At 38.7% G+C, this 17,860-nt stretch overlaps 1 protein-coding gene across 24 annotated transcripts in view; it reads left to right on the top strand.

Annotated features, from left to right (window-relative positions):
• The window catches only part of Mlip (muscular LMNA interacting protein), a 231,365-nt gene that overhangs the window by 88,823 nt on the left and 124,682 nt on the right, over nt 1–17,860 (top strand). For 8 of the 24 annotated variants that reach the window (XM_052714924.1, XM_052714901.1, XM_052714865.1 and 5 more), the window contains exons 1-3: nt 613–948; nt 5,213–5,368; nt 7,723–8,115. In XM_052714924.1, coding sequence (XP_052570884.1) covers nt 652–948; nt 5,213–5,368; nt 7,723–8,115 — 846 coding nt within the window. In that variant the 5' untranslated portion in view covers nt 613–651. Of the gene's footprint in view, nt 1–607; nt 949–1,590; nt 1,612–5,212; nt 5,369–7,722; nt 8,116–17,860 lie in introns of those variants that run through there. The other 16 variants (XM_052714919.1, XM_052714918.1, XM_052714908.1 and 13 more) reach the window with 11 other exon arrangements.

Raw genomic sequence — 17,860 nt, 5'->3', positions numbered from 1 at the left:
CATGAGAAACATTTGTGACTTGTTTATTGGTAATCAGGACAGCCACTGTCTTCCAGAAACTGGAAGGGAATTTTTTTCTGAAAACTATAAACTATAGGGTAACAAGTTCTATTTTAGAACTATTTTTGTTTAACAGCAAAAATTGAGTCACTTGGATGCTCCTGTATCATTGACTGCTGATCACACACCAAGGACTCGTCATTGAAATGATTGACTTCCCCAAAATGATCACTGTGGTTTCCAGTTCTTTATTTAGACACTGTGTTTGCGTGTGTTTGTGCCTCTGAATGTTCTCTGCAAGTGTGGCCAACTGATCACCGAGACTGGCAGATGCCAGGGCCTTTCAATCAGCTTCTCATTGCTGTACAATCTGGATTCTCCCTTCCTTTCACAGAATACATAATTGGACCGCATGCATGAGAGGAAAAGAGGGCAAGCACATATATAGGTGGCAATTTTTCACTTCCACTGATCCCATTTTAGCAGTCAGTGTGACCTCTTGTGAAGTTCCAAATGTAAAAATTGTCAAAACAAACCTTTGGAGATGAAAAATATCCAACGCAGCGAAGAATGTGCTTCTCCTTTTAGTTTCCGCCCCCCAACCTGTGTGTGTGTGTGTGTGTGTGTGTGTGTGCACGCACGCGTGCGTGCATGTGTGCATATGCATGTGGGTTCATATGTATGTGTGCATATTCGTGTGGGTGCATGCAAGTGTGTGTGTGTGTGTGTGTGTGTGTGTGTGTGTGTGTGTGTGTGTGTGTATGCGCGCGTGCGTGTGCCTGTGTTGTTTTAGTAACAGGCTCTCTTCCCACCTCAGTCGTTGGTTCGCTCACTCCCTTATGTGATGAATCAATGCTTCCAGTACAGGGGCTTCTGAGTGACTGCGGGAACAATTACTTCCAAATGACCTCCTGCATCTTAGCGGGGAGCATTGAGACCTCACCCAAGGTAAAAGGAAGTCTTTGCTTAATGCTTTCAGTAACTTTTAAAGGCACCGTGTTCCTGGTATATGCCAGAGGGTGTGAGGGTAAGCTACCCGGGTGCTGATCAATTTGTCTGTGTATCGAAATGAGATGTTACCTACAGTTAGAGAAACGGGCAACCGATGAAGACAAAACTGTTCATTGGATGCTAAGGATGCGCTTGGCGTAGGGCTAGAATGCTCGCGACGCCTTTTCTTAGTAAGAGGCTAGTGGCCCTCTGTGCTTGCGGGTGTCAATATGGGGCTGGGAACGGGAGAGAACTTTTAGGGAAATAGGAGAAACAAAAGCGCACAGCCCGAAGCTGAGCAAAGGAGCATGCAGCCTGTAAGGCAGTTTCTCACATTACTAGCCTGTGTGGTGAGAAGGGGTCAGTCTTACAGATTTGGGGTATTTCAAGCCAAATTTAGGAGACTATTTTAATCCGTTTAGTTCTTGTTTCTGTCATTAAAATAGTTTCCCAGTGATAAGATGTTTAACTGGCATTGGCAGCTGAAAGTGTTAATTGGCAATTAAGAAGTGAATGCCATTAGCTCGCATCTGCTTCTGCTTTGTTGGAAAATGATTTTTCGTCACCATAGCGATTCATTTTGGGGCTCCGTTGGATCTGCCACACAGTATGCAGTAAATGGTAAATGGCTTTTTCTCAACCGCACAAGGGAATCAGCAGTGTCTTTTCAAGTAAACCTTAGATTTCTGGTAAGATACAGGTGATAGATAAAGATGATGAAAGGGGGCCTGTGCTAATTTTGCTCTGCTTCCTTGAAAGTAAATAACAAAGGGTTGCCCCTTCCTGATCTGGGAATGTGTATAGGGACAGAAATTAATCCCTGAATTTAGTTCTGTTCAGTAGTAACCCAGGGAGAGAAGCTTTTAATCATATACATATATATATATATAAAACCATATAAAATCATATATAATAATATAGATATAGGTATATATCATATATATAAGTATATATCTCTTTCTATATATGTATTTGAAACATCATATATTTTTTAACTAAAATAAGGAAGTGGAATTGTTTTCCTACATTGGTGAAAACATTTTACGTAGGGTTCAGAGGTTCCCGTGGGGAGAAAGTAACGATAAAATTGAAGGCAACCTCCTTCTTCATCATGTAGTCACGTTTAGAAATTTTCTGTGGTACTGTGGTAAGAGCCATCCTGTTCATTCTTGCACTGGCTCCTCTTTATATTGGTTCTTGTTTTATTTACTAAAATTATAGTTTCCAACTTTTAAAAAGTCTATAGGCTGTGAAGTATCACTTGTAGATTTTTTTAAATTTAGAGATAAGACAAATTGAACTGGACAGTTGTGTAAGGCATTTGGAGAAGTAAGTTTTGATCACCGTACATGCTTTAGAAGGTATGGATACTTGCTGTTCATTAATTATCTATGGGTTTGTAACCCTGGGGTATTTACACTGAAGTCTTTCATAGAGAACTATTTATTTTCTTTTGGATAGACTTCAGGTAGACCAACACATTTCATAGGAAAATGAGGGCAGGTCTAAGCACCTGGACATACGGCCACTCCTTTCTTGATTCCTATCAAATTACCATTTTGTCCAAATGGGAAGATAGGATGATTATTTGAATTACTATAGCTACTTTCCCCCCATTGTTGTAGCCAAATACTCGACAAAAAGCAAGAGAGGAAGGGTTTATTCTGGCTTGTGGTTTGAATGTGTAGCTCAACATGCTCTCAAAGGCACAGCAGCCGGAATGCCTGTTAAACTGTACCCTCATTCAGGAAGCAGAAAGAGATGGATGCTACTGTTGATCTGGCTTCTTTATATTTCCTTCTGTTTGGAACCCCAGTCCACTGGCTGCTGCTGCCCACTCAGGTCATCCTTCCCTATCAGTCAAACCTTTCTGGAGGCACTTTCATAGACACACCAGCGGTGTGTCTCCTAAAAGATTTCAAAATCCTATCAATTTGATAACAAAGTGCAACCTCTGGATATCCTCAGGGATATCCCTTTTCCAACCACTCTCCATCTCAGAAGGTCGATGACAAGATCAGATATGTAACTAACCCTCCCTAGAATAATCTAGAAAGTCTGGAGCATTATGTGTTGTTGATCAGCCTAATGGCTTTTCCTAGCCTTATAAGAGGTCTAACCTTTATTCCCACTAAGGAAAAAAAGTGACTTACTACTTTCTGATGATGAGCTACTGCTTGTGAACTCTGCCTGGCTATCTTAAGGGTTAATGGCAAATATTAAGTTTTAGTTTATATTTTGTTCATATTATTTCCCCTCCCCAAATCCTACCAGACAATTCCCCTTCCAACCCACATAACTTCATCAACTTTCTCTCTCAAAAAAAGAAAGGAATGAAGGAAGGAAGGAGAAAAGAAAGAATAAAGACCTTTTTACTGGTGATTGGAGTATGAAGCCATCCACTGTCACTGTGGCTCTCAGATCATCTTCTCAAGGTCAAGGTCCAGACTTCATAGTCATCCAGAATTTCTATACTATTATTTTTGTGGGAACACTTCTTTTTTAGAGTAAAATATGGAGTTTAAAAATGATCAGAATAGAGCACATCCTCAGTTAATACTGAAGGTTCAAATGCTTAGGTAGTTTCCTTTTAACCCACATGTGTTGAAAACCAAGTGTCAGAATTGGTGCATGGCAGGAATTCATATGACACCTGGCCTTCTACTGAAAATGAGAACATCCAGTTCACACAAACAGTGGTTTCACAGAAGGCAAGGTAGGCCTGGTTTTCCTTTAGGATGGTTAGATTGCCAGCCTCTCCAAGTTATGACTGAGTGGCTCTTTCCAGGCATTCTTAAGCATTTTTTTAATCTTTTCACCAAATCCTGAAATTTTTTTTTAAAGAAAAGATGTCTGCATGTCTATATGCCTGTGTGGTCTGTGCAAGTGTGAGCATTGGTGCCTCGGAGTCTAGATGAGGGTGTTGATTCCCTTGGACTTGGAGTTCCAGGTGGTTGTGAACTGCGAATCCGAACTCAGATCCTCTCCGCAAGAGCAGTATGTTCTCTTGACCATTGAGGCATCCCTTTGGTTTTGAACTCTATCTTCAAACTACTTAGACCTATTTGGTTCCTTATTTTAGTGAAAGGATTATTATTTCTTGTAGTTATTCAGATAAAACATTTTATAGTCTTTTAAATCTTGCCTTTCTCTCATCTTTCACTGCCAATTATATATTTTCCTAAAAAAACAACTCTAGAATTTAATACTTCCTATCATTATCACTATCAGTATGAAACCAAGTTTGACCCACTATTTTCTTCTTCATGGGCTTCTATGAAGCCTGATAAGAAATCTTCATAGCACTCAGGGAAATACTATATATTTTGCACATTTATTTATTACTGCTCTCCTCCCTCCGCTGGTTAAATTCATGGCAGTAGGTATTTTTGTTCATTGTTAAATTGCTAGTCCCTGAAGTTGATTAGACTTTGTTGAATAAGCAAGAATAAGGCAGTGTACCCAGGTGAGTCCCAACTGTAACAGCAACATCACAGTAGAACTGAGGAGCATGGAGGAGAACAGATATGTGTGTTTGGGGGCGGGGTATGAGGTGTGGGGATAGGTGTGAGATTCAGGGATCTGGAAACACAGGTCCTTTAGCACCGTGTGCATATCCGTTTCTGTTTGTGAGTAGTCTGCTGACTGTTTCCTATTCACTATTACTGCTTTTCCTCCCGGGGTCACAAAGCAAGCACTTAATGAAATTACTTTTAAGTAAATTAAGTATAAATGAATAGGAAGGCACATCCTTTAGTGCAGGAGCTGATGTTCTGATAGACATCTTTCACCTTAAGTCCACACTTTAGCATGAATATGCATATTGGAATTTTCTTGCATGTTTGTTGGTCATAAGTCCATAATCCAAGCCTATTACCTTAAGGCTAAATGGATAGATGACACATTTGAAGCAGACCAGGTTGTGTGTTTGGAATGACCTCTCTGCACACAGTAGGGACTTAGCTATTGTCTGATGAATAGCTTTCCAGGTTGCTGCTTTGTGCTGCTCCCCCGCCCCCCCAGGACAGACTGCTTTCCTTGCTATGGGAGTTTTAAAGGGGGTCCTCATGCAGTATGAATATTTTTATGTGGATTTTATTGGCATCAATACAGGACAGCAGGCAGCTTATCAAAGTGAATGAGATAGATATGAAACGTGAAGGATAAAGTCAAGATAAACCCTTGACAAGGCTGAAAGTCTAATTTCTTACGTATCTCATAGGTCTCTCCTGGAGAATCTGAAGCCAAACCTCTGATCTTCACATTTGTCCCCACTGTCAGAAGACTACCAACCCACATTCAGTTGGCTGACACTTCCAAATTCCTTGTTAAAATTCCCGAGGAACCAAGTGATAAGAGTCCAGAAAGAGTAAATAGGGTAGGATTACTTTTCTTCTTTAAAATTTTTGAATGACAGTCTAAAATTATCTATAATAATGACTTGGAAATTTTCATCAATGTGTATTTCCTCTGTTTAAAGTAAGATGATCGTGAAATCTAAGGATGATTAAAAATATGCTTCTGAGGGCTGAGGGTTTAGCTCTACAGTGGAACATGAGCTTAGCCTGAGCTACGTGGGTTGCATCTCCAGGACTGCCATATGTATGCACATATATATGTATGTATAATGTATATATTTGAACAAATGTATAAAGTCTTATGTCTCTTATTATGTGTCCCCAAACATGTTGCTATCTCAACCTTATTAAATAAGTCATGTGTCAAGAGCTTACCATAGCCAGACACAGTTCCATAGTTCCAAGTTCTCGCTCTTTTTGTACGTGTGTGTATGTGTGTGTGTGTGCACACGTGCATGTGTGTGCATGAGTATGAGTGTATCATCACATTGATTATCTTTAAGAAAGTTAATATTATCTTGTTGTTTTGTTTGTAAGCCTAACCTTTAACGACTGATCCATCTCTCCATCTCAAAAGTTGATAGTCTCAACTCATCTTATAAATGAAGAAAATAATAATGACCTCAAGTATCTTGCTCAGAGGATCAGGCTAGTAACACATTCCAAGTGGCTAATAACAGCTCACAGGACTCACTAGTTACTGAGAAGACAATGAGAGCAGAGACAGGAAGAGTGTGTGGTGAAACCTGAGGTAGTGGTGGATGCTGTGAAAGACTCTACATTAGAGTAAAGAGAGAATGGAGAAATCCACATCAGACAAGTTTTACCCATGTCACTTAGACTGCATCAGTATCAGGAGCAGCCAAACAGTATGGTCTGGGGTTATAAATTACCTCTTCAGTTCAGTTGTATTTAATCAATTTTTGATTCTGTCTTTATACATGCAACATATACATGCTAACATATGTTAAATTGACCACCATAGTTGAACTTGTTAGGATTTAGTGACTTACTTTTTTCTTTTGAACTAATTTAAGCATTATAGAAAAGTTGCTTAAAAAAAGAACAATCATAGAATAGTTATTAAAACAAGGAAATTGGCATTGGGTCTTTCAAGCACCATCTGTCCATGGCTGTTATTTTAGAAAAAGAAATTTGATAGCTTGATAAAACTATATCAATTCGGGTCTTGTAAACATTCTGAATATTCATAGAAAAATGTATTGAAATATTGAGAAGTCCCAGTTCAAAAATGACAGTTCAAAATGAGATAGTGTACTGAAAAGGAAACCCATTTTATATTAAATTTGTCTATTCCTTTATACATGGGCATGTACATCTTGTCAATGTTGGCATGAGTCTAGGCCCAAAGAGGACCCTGGGTGTCTCCTCAGTTGCTCTTCTGCCACATCTTTTGAGACAGGGTCTCTCACTGAACCTGGAGCTCACCGCTTTGGCTAGAGTGGCCGGCTGGCTGCTTAGCAAGCCCCTGAGCCGCAGTGATGGTGTTATCGACATGTGTATGCCGCCCCTGAGCCACAGTGATGGTGTTATAGACATGTGTATGCCGCCCCTGAGCCGCAGTGATGGTGTTATAGACATGTGTATGCCGCCCCTGAGCCGCAGTGATGGTGTTATAGACATGTGTATGCCGCCCCTGAGCCGCAGTGATGGTGTCATCGACATGTGTATGCCGCCCCTGAGCCGCAGTGACGGTGTTATAGACATGTGTATGCCGCTTCGATTTTCTTTTGTGGGTGCTAAGGATCGGAAATCAAGTCTTCACACTCCTAAAGCAGTCACTGTACCCACTCACATGTCTCTCCAGCCCCTGTATCTTAAAAACAGTCCTACTCATGAGCTCCTTCCAACTAGCTTGGATTATTTATTCTGATAACTGATGTACTTTGTGTCAAGGTTACCTTTCCTTTCAAAAGCTTCGAAATTTATTTTGGTATTTTTTTAATAGGACCCCCACACACCATTATTGGTAAAGGATGTGCTGGTTGTTTGATAACTAGCTAACAACCTTGTCCTGTCCACATGACAGCCGCTTTGTGACTATCTTCACTGATCACCCTTCTTGCTCTGCCCATTCTGTTTTCTTTCCGCTCTCCCTTCCTCATGATTTCCTGGGAAGCAGGAAGCTTTACTTGTTGATATTAAGGCTGAACTCTAAGTCTTTGGGGCAGTACAAACAGATAAGCTCATAAAAGGAAGCATGTGTTTCAGGCCATTTCTCTCAGGCAAGCCTGGTATTTTGATGTAATTAAAACTTTTCAATGAGTCTCTTAAACTTTTTAGCATATTTTAACAAAAAGATGCATTTTGTTACCTCCAAGTCAGCATTTTTATCTCCCTACATGTGTTGCAGTGTGAGTACAGTGGCCATATGACCTTCAGCTGTGACAGCCAACAGGAGAGAGACCAGAGGATACTGGCTTATCCCTCGGAGGTCAGTGGAAGGAACTCACAAGGAAAGAAATTTGATATGAACGAACCACAAGGAATGCAGAAAGGTGACCTCTTCAAAGCAGAATATGTTTTTATTGTGGATTCTGATGGGGAAGATGAAGGTACAAGCAGACAAAGTGAACAAGGCACCCTGGGGGAAACCGGCAACATAGCTACCCGGCCCAAGTCTCTGGCTATTTCTTCCAGTCTGGCCTCTGATGTGGTGCGTCCCAAAGTACGTGACGTTGATCTCAAGGCCTCAACATATCCCAAAATTCCTCATGGGATGGCCCCTCAGCAAAAGCACGGACAGGTAGGTTTCATGGGAGTGTCCTTTTCATTATCTTTTGTTGTGGGTGTCTGCAAACATTTTCCAGTTGAAGGAGTGTATGACAGTCAAAGAAAACTATATTAAAACCTTCAGATCTCAAGATCACAACTAATAACAGTGTAAATAAGCATTGAGAAGTTGATGAGATGGAAAATTATACTGTGAATCAAATGGACAGAAAAAGTAACACATTTAGCTAGAGTAGATTTGGGGGAATATTGTCTTTTCCTTTTGAGCAATTTTTGGAGAAGGCTGACAGTATAGAAGGTGTGTGGAGGGCTGGGTTCTTCAAGAAGCACATTTCAAACATGAAATATCTAAGAAGCATTACGTGTATCCTAGGAGTAAACACAGTACTTTTAAAGAAACAGAAGAGTAGTGAAAGGAGAGGCCAAGAAATAAGAGTATGTAAGGAACATAATTTTCCCACATGTATCTTAAGGAAGGTAGCTATCTGTGTGGTTCTGGAATATGCTAAGACAGAACTGACTTCAGTAAAGCTACAGAGAATATCCCACTCTGAAATTTATCAGCAAGACAGAAGCATCCTCTAAAGTGGAGAGCCAGTAGTGTGGTAGGAGAAGCCCATTCTGTGATGGCAAAAGAGATAGGAAGAGAATTTAAAGGAAGACATGGGAAGATTCTGATGTTGACTGGCTACTGAGTATAACTGAAATGCCAGGTGCCTCTGAAATGCAAGGTGTGACTAGAAGGCCAGGGACACAGAGGCTGACTTTGAAGGTGCTACAGGGAGAGGTCTCACTGTTTGGCAGTGGAGAATGAGCTGGTTCCAAGACATCCCGTTTAGGTTCTATAAACCAAACACTTATAAACATTATAAAGTAGCTTAAGGGACATTTTTTTTGTTTGTGAATTGGTCTTTTGTGATATTAGGATTTAGCAAGATGGTAGAGTAGGTCTTCCACATTTGCTGTCACTCATGTCTATTCCTGCAGCCTTCCCTAATTCATGATGCTGTAATTTTTATTACTTTCAAGCATCCAGTTTAATCCACTGCCTGTTAGTAATGGAAGATGCTCACTGGAGTACTGCTATTTCAGATCTAAAATATAAAACTTTTCTCTCTCTCTCTCTCTCTCTCTCTCTCTCTCTCTCTCTCTCTCTCTCTCTCTCTCACATACATCTCTTTCATTCTTTAAAATTTTTTTATGGATATTGGTGTTTTTTTTCTTAATATATGTCTGTGTACTATGCCTGTTGCCTGTGGAAGCAAGAGAGAGCATTGGATCTTCTGGAACTGGAGTTATAGATGTTGGGAGCTACTGTGTGAATGTTGGGAATTGAACTCAGGTTCTCTGCAGGAGCAGCCAGTGCTGTTAACCACTGAGCCATCTCTCTGGCCCCTAAAATATTACTTTTTAAAAATGTATTCTCAGTGAGGTACTGTAACAAAGTACTGTAGTAATGTAACTTAGGGTGTTTTCAACAGGCAGTACACACTTGGATATTGCTTTCTTGCCTCAGAAAAATTGATAGACAAGCAAAAGGAGTGTCATAGATTTCTGTTGCCAGGGAAGACAGTTGAATGTGGCCACTTTGATAAGAATATGGAGTATGATAACAATAAATGTAAAGGAAACATTTTTATGAAGAAATTTGGAGACTGATATTGTTTTTCTGTTTCATTTTCTGTGATGACATAGATCATAAAATAAGATAGCTGTTACTCACAATCATAAAGTAACAAAAAACGACCGGAGCAGCAATTAAGATAGTAGTGGGAGTTTGTGAAAGTTTGACAACAAATCCCAAGACTGGGTTGCTAGATACTAGCAACATTAATTTTTTTTTCATTTAGAAATGTAGTCAATGAAGTAAATCTCTGGTCTTTCTTATAAAGAAAAATGAATCCATATGTGGAACTCCCTGTAAGTTAGCATTACTGGTTAGTCAGAAATGAAGTATTCCTAAAGAATGACTTCAACTCCCTTTCCATACTCTAGACTCTTAATCTAGCTTCATATTGCACTGTTTTTCTTCAGCTCTTGTGAACTACCACTCAGCACAAACAGCCCACTCATCCATTGCTGATCTCTTGGTTGCTCTCTGGAATGATGTCTTCCCAGAACCCGCATCCATGTTGTTTGATATTGATGCTTAGCCGTAGCTGGACTAATTCCTAGAGATGAGTTAGCACTCCTCTGTTTTTGTGATTTTCTTTGATGGGAGATTTAAGAAAATCTCTACTGCTATTTCTTTCAACCTTTAATAATTGATTTTCTTTTTTCTTAATTAAATTGGAAATAACTTGAAATTAAAGCTTATTTCTTGTTAATTTCTTTAGAGAAGTGCTTTGTATGAAAGTGGGCTTCACTAAGGTATAGAAAAAACCCAAATATTATTAAATTCACATTCTATTCATCTCTGAAGTCCTTGCTCAGATACTAACCCATGAAATTTGTTTGAGTGCCCTCTCCTCCCTGTACAATTCTAATAGTTCTTTAACACATAATTTTGAAATGGCCCAAGTACAGCATGCATTGTTACTGTTTCACACATGTCTTATCTCCCATAACAGTTTGTAAAGTCCATAAAGATGTTGCTCATGTTCACTTCATTTGTATTAAACATTTTGCTCCCTATTGACTTAGTATATTCTGAAAATACTAACATAAATTTTGTGGTTTGGTATATCCTAAATATGTTTTTAGAAGTATGTCTGGCATGCTGAGATTAAAGGCATGCACCACCACACCCAGCTCTAAGATTTTCTTTAATTCCTTTTTACAAGTTGGAAACTTAGCTGGGTGGGATCTTGCTCTGAGGTAACTACTCCATTTATTCCATTTCTTAATCTGTTTAGCTTTTTGAAGACAGAGCTTAGCTCCTCATGCTCCTTTTCTCCTCAAATTATACATTTTGTATTTTTACTTTCTGAATTTACTCCTTTTCATTACAAATCTTCATAAGAGTGACCACTCATAATAACCATTTGACAGAGTCAATACTAGGCTCTTTTGAAATTTCCTCTGCTAGTGGAATTAATCCAAAACTGTTCACTTTAGTCTTAGGCAGACTTTTTTGAAAAGGGCAAAATACAGCCACATTTTTCACCAAAATATCATAAGAACAATTTCTAGGCAACATACTAAAATTCTTCTCCTCTGAAACCTCTTAAGCCAGCCCCACATAGTTCAAATGATTTTCAGCATCATTGTCTTTTTTTTTTTTTTTTAGCAGTGCTTAAAGCATTCCACTATGCTCCTAATCCAAAGCACCAAAGTCCATAATAGTCTAAACAAAAACATGGTCAGGCCTATCATAGCAATATCCCAGTCTCTGGTACCAATTTCTGTCTGGTACCAAATTCTAGTTAGGGTTTCTATTGCTGTGAAGAGGCACCATGACCATGGTAACTCTTATAAAGAAACACATTTAATTGGGGTGGCTTAAAGTTTCAGAGGTTTCGTCCATTATCATCATGGTGGAATATGGCGGCATGCAGGCAGATATAATGCAGGAGAAGGGGCTGAGAGTTCTACATCTTGAATCACAGGCAACAGGAAGTAAATTTAGTGTCACACTGTGAGTAGCTTGAGCATAGGGGACCTCAAAGCCCACGCCCACAGTGACACACTTTTTCCAACAAGGCCACACACCTACTCTAACAAAGCCACATCTCCTAATAGTGCCACTCACTTTAGTGGCTATTTTCTTTTTCTTTCTTTTTTTTTTTTTTTTTTTGGTTTTTCGAGACAGGGTTTCTCTGTGTAGCTTTGCGCCTTTCCTGGAACTCACTTGGTAGTCCAGGCTGGCCTCAAACTCACAGAGATCTGCCTGGCTCTGCCTCCCGAGTGCTGGGATTAAAGGCGTGCGCCACCACCGCCCGGCTATTTTCTTTTTAACCACTACAAAGTGAAATGGTTAAGTGAAAACATACTTAAAAAATCAATAAATAAAGTGTGCGTAAAAAGCAAATATGCTTTTGAAAATTAAATAAATAATTGAGTAAAAAAACTTAACTAAAAATTAGATAGAAGAGATTTAAATGTTTATGAAAAAGTCTAAAAATTTTTCGTGTCTATAGACAAGAGACTTTGAAAAAAGGAAGTTTGTAATTGAAATACAGAGCAAGGTCAGTAAAGTGGGTCACCTCAAGCCCATTTAAATCTGAAAATTAGGAGGTTATTTGATGACCTTAGTGAGAAGAGTATAAGTAGGGTGATAGGGTCAGAAATAGAACTGAAAACTGATGGGAAGTGAGGTCAGGGAAGTCATTGTTTAGGAGGCACAGATACAGGAAAGCAGACATGAGACAGAAACCTTACTTGCCTGATCCTCTCAGCAAGTCATTTGAGGTCAGGATTACTTTCTTCATTTAAAAATGAGGTGAAAATATCAATTTTTGAGCTGGAGAGATGTTCAGCTATTAAAGGTTAGGCTCACAATCAAACCATCAAGAGAGCATCAGCTCTCTTTAAGGGGATTATTAAGATGGTGCATGTATACACAGAGAGACAGAGACAGAACAGACAGACACAGAGAGAGACAGATAAACAGAGACACAGAGAGAGACAGAGATAGACACACACAGGGACAGAGAGACAGAGACATACATACAGACAGACACACACACAGAGACAGAGATAGACAGACAGAGACAGACACATAGAGAGAGACAGAAAGACACAGAGATAGATAGACATGCACAGGGACAGAGAGACAGAGATAGACACAGAGAGAAAGACAGAGAGACAGAAAGACAGAGATAGACAGTCAGACAGACAGAGAACTTGGAACCATGGAACCATGTCTGGCTATAGTAAGCTCTTGACACACAACCTTCTCTATTTAAGATGGTTGGGATGGCAACATGCTTGGGGACACATTATAAGAGACAAAAAGAGCAAGAAGCTTTATACGTTTGTTCAGATACATCTTGGATATGAGAACTGTGGAGAGAATGTGGACAATAAGATCAAAAGAACTCAGTAAAGTAAAACATTAAAGGTTATAATACAAAATTCTAGTCAATTTGGACATTACTGCATGTATTTGTTAGATTTAGTAATGTGCAATATAACAATACCTTGGCCAGTGATAGGTGCATATGCAGTTGTGGTCCTAATCAAAATTACAGTGCACAGTACTATTGTGGAGATCTTGGTTCTATCTGTGCTCTCTGTAATGTTTACACAATGATGAGATCAGATGATGATGCATTTCTTAGAATGTATCCCAATCATAAGTGTCAGTAAGCACTTGCATTTTGTAAATCTTAATATTCCCAGGCTTCAGTTTTTATAAGGAACACCTTATTCACACTAGCACATTGTGTCACAGTAGCTTTTGTATGTCTTATACCATTAGAACAGTTTGTTGACAAAACTTTTTCTCCCTTCTGGGCCCCAACATCTAACACAATACCTGAACTAGTGAGAATATTTAGACAATACCACATGAATGATTAAAAATATGATTCTGGGAAATATATCTGGAAAAGACATTATCATACTAAAATTCTTGAAGAGTTTTCACAGCTGAGTGAGAGCTCAGGCATAGAGGATAGCCCTGGGTCACTGTCTCATAATTAGTGATGTCGCTATTCTTTAAATCATTGTCAGCTTATAGCCCGAGGAATTCAGATAGTGAAGATCTTGAAATAAGTTGCAGTATTAAACTTCCTGTTGTATTCTGCTAACTTCTGGAAGGACTAGCTTTGGACCCACGAGCAGATTTCTGCAATATGGTGTGTTTATATAAAATAGCTAGGAAGCAATATGAACATGATCACAGGTAGAAGACTCCGACTGCATGCAAAACAGAAAACACAAAAGTAGTCCAACCGGGCACGAGTAGATGACAGGTGATTAAAGTCTTAACCAAGTAGATGGGCTCTTACGGTGAGGGATAAACATTTACATATGTGCATCCTTATAGTTGTTAGACAAAAAATACAAGCACATAGTTTCATTCATTTATCACTCTTCTCTAGCGATCTTTCCCCTGCCTTCTTGCCGTTTCTCTTCCTGCTTGAGTTCGCTCCTGTGGTATTCTCTTTCTCTCCTTCCATGGCAAGTAAGAGTCGATAGAATGGAGGAGGAGTTTTCTGCATTAGTGGGAGACCCCAGGATCTGTCAAATGCTTACCAAATCTCGACTATTCATGAATAGCGGTTATTTCCTCCACATGGCACGGTTTGGACTAGTGACCATATACAAAGGAATTACTTATGTGAAAATCAGGTTGAGTTGGAAATTCCAGCAGGAAAAGCTGTAGGTATTTTAGGGGATGGTCTTCCAACTTGCTGATGTCAGAACATGATTTTGTCTGTGTCTAGGGAGGCAAAGAGTACATCAGACATTAGTGTTGAGAGCCTAGTGCAGAATAAGTAGAATAATCAGTGTGGTATGAGCTGAGACTCCACAGAGAAGCCCACACAAGCCCTGGTGCAGCAACTTTCCAAGCGATTGCTTCCTGTAGAAGATTTGCTAGTATGCCACTGGCCCAGATTCAGTTCTGAGACAAGGGACTTAGTAAAAAACAGAAGATTGTCGGCATTTTCACCACCCACCACACTGACACTTAGTGTTAAAATTTGAAGAGATTGAATTTCTCTTCATAATTCTGTTAGGATGGGAGAGTTAGTAAAACTATAAAAAAAGATGAATACTTATAGAGAATACCAGTGTGCCTGTGATTTAGAGTATATATGGAGTATATATGGAGAATTCAACTTCTGAAAAGTGATGAGTTAAGGCTTGGAGGAGAATATTAACTTTGGAAGAGTTCTAGTATGGAAGTGGAGAGACGTCCAGCTGAGACAACTGACCTTGAAAGCAATCCACAGTGCCTTGTCATACCCAAATGTTTATTGAGAAAGTCACCACTCTGAACAGGTGCAGGATGTTTGTCCCGTTTTCACATTACTGTTGTACAGGACATGGTGGTAAATCAAATGCAGTGATACTATGATCTGACAGGGTGGGGCCAAGTTTTCTTTCACAGCAGCTTTGCGTAGACAGCAGTCAGGAATGTCATGGCAGTCAATAGGCATAAGAATGAAGATTTCCCAGAGCATTGACTAGAGACCAAGCTTGCTAGAATGTTAACAAGGCTCACAAAAATGGTAAGACTGAGAAAATTATTGTCAAAACCTAAAATGGAAAATATGGAGAAGTCAGGGAGATGAGACCAAATAGCAAGAGAAGGGCTGTGTAATGAAGGGAACACGTTTGGTTCACGGTAGCACTGACGAGGTCTTAGGAAATAGATGTTCATTGATTAGATTTTAAAAGTTCAATTTGGTGCTGAGTTATATGGATTAAAGCTAGAGTTAGGAATATCAGCAATATTATTTCATTGGTTCAGAAAAGAATCGTAGCATTATATGTATGCCTTAGAGAGAAAAGGACCAGCCATTAGGTATGAGGCCACCTTTCTATGATATAATGATTGTTGTGTTAGGATAATGGGGTGTTTTCTATAATGCTGTGATGATTCTGGGGGAGGGCATGGTTGTGGAGGACCAGCATCTGGCCATGTCCACGTCTCAGATAACAGAGCAGACACTTCAGCTTTGATGTAGACACTCTCATATCTCTTTGGCACATTAGAAAAAGTGAATGTGTAAAGCCCCAGGTAACTCAAGGCAGCTCTCTAATAGCATCGTTGTTTAAGAAATGTAAGGCCTCAACGATACGTGATATGGTGGTTAAATTCATCTACCTCATGATAATAGCAAATTGCATGCATCTTCTCTCATTAGAGTTCTGATACTGCATCCAAAAGTTGAGGACAGCCTTTTGAGAAGAGTGTCCTGAGGATGAGTTTGGAGGAAGCATGTGGCCAAGGGCTTGAGCCCAGTCAGCACTAGAAGATCTTCCATCAATGTAGGAGAAAGAAGGAAATGGTTGAGAACACAGAGTAGTTACAAATGGGGAAAGATGAAAGAGAATGCACTATATACTTCAGTGAAAAAGTTTCCCATTGCTGGTGTTGCCAAAGGGCTTAGAGGGGGAAAGGAAGGGCCCATTCCAAGTTACTGACTGAGAATTTGAAGAGCGACCCTCCTTCTTTCTCATGGCATTATTCATTTATGTCTTTGCCTTTTTTTTTTGAAAAAGAATAAAAATAATATGGACTCAGGAATGTGAATTCTTTTTTTTTAAATTAATGATGAATCCCTTGTGTCTGAAAAGTTTATAAAATTATGGTGCTATACTTACATGTTTGTGTAAGTTAGAATAATATTATAGTGCATTTGGAAATTACTAATGAATATATTGTAAATATAGTAACATTACAACTAAAATATAAGTAAAATTATATGTAGATCAATATAGTAAATATTATTAGACATCAGCGTTTTAGAATTTCCTCAATAATTAACTCTTAAAATATATGACAAAATTCTGAATTGTTATTAGGAAAGTATCCCATAGTTCAATGAACCTACATTCTTAATATGCTGATAATTTGGTAAATAATTGAGATAAATTGATAGATTGTTGCATGTGTTGAAGCTCTTAGAAAACAGAATTACTAGAAAGATAGTCAGATTTTCGTGGCAGTTGGTAGTAATTTACAAAAAATCTCTAGCAAATTCTAACAGCTTTTCTAAATAGGGTACAGCATGCAGAGACACCCTGGAGACTCGAAATGTCCGCATTTTTCTTGTGAGGAGAAATCAGTCATGGAAATGATTAGAGGAGATAGTTCATGGTTAAAACACATACACATGTGCACTAGCATACACACACACACACACACACACACACACACACACACACACACACACACACACCCTGGAAGAATAGGAACTCTTGAGAGAATGATTTTTCAACATTAGAACTCCAAATAAAACGTTGTCATCTTTTAGTAACAGAAGCATCATGTTGTGTTGCCCAGTCAGTGATGTTTGCATTTAAATATCCTCCCCAACCATACGAATCAGTTGCATAAACACCAGCTAAGCAGTGTTCCAAGATAAACCTCATGAGGATGATTAAGCTTTCTCAGTTTGATTGAGTTTTGTTTGATTTTTCATTTTTACTGATGTTTTGGTAGTCTGGACTCTGTCAATGATTTCAAATATTATTTATGTGGCAAATTACTTATTGATCTTCATATTTATAAAAGGAATATTTGGGGTGTATTTGCTCAGAGGCTAAGAAGTTTGGAATGAAATGTTTGAATTTGTTAGGTTTAAGTGTTTTTAGGTCTCAAGATAACATGTCATGAAGTTCATCACAGTGGGTCTGTTAGAAATTTTATTCACATGGATCTGAATCAAAATTTCAAAATATGTCCTTTATCTACAACCCAAAATTTTCTCATATAAGTTTATAGACATTTTCCTGCTATTTCCTTAGTGCAATATACCTATGTATATTAATATTCATTAATGTTTTATATGACTCATATTTCTCAAGTTCATTAGCCATGCATACCTTTATTTTATAGTCTGATAAAATCAAATTAATAATTTTAAAGCCTCTGTTTAAAAACTTTAGCATGATTTCAGTATTTGCCTTAAATTTCAGACTACTTAAGCGGTGCAAGAATACATATACAGGCTATTCCACAGGCTACCTTCTTTTCTACTTTCTTTTGCAAAATTATGTTTTAAAATTTTCCTCTTTTTTTAGTGTATGATGGGCAGTTGCCTAGTTTCAAATAGATTTTAAAGTGCTCTGGCTTCTTATCATAAGAAAGAAAGCCTGTTGGTTTTAGAAGAACACAAATCATTGGCTAAGTGTTCACT

Source organism: Peromyscus californicus, unplaced genomic scaffold (assembly GCF_007827085.1).
Source record: "Peromyscus californicus insignis strain IS unplaced genomic scaffold, ASM782708v3 Scaffold_11__1_contigs__length_118956290, whole genome shotgun sequence".
Taxonomy (NCBI): domain Eukaryota; kingdom Metazoa; phylum Chordata; class Mammalia; order Rodentia; family Cricetidae; genus Peromyscus; species Peromyscus californicus.
The sequence above is the reverse complement of the archived record's forward strand: the minus strand, read 5'-3'. Positions and strand labels throughout refer to the sequence as shown.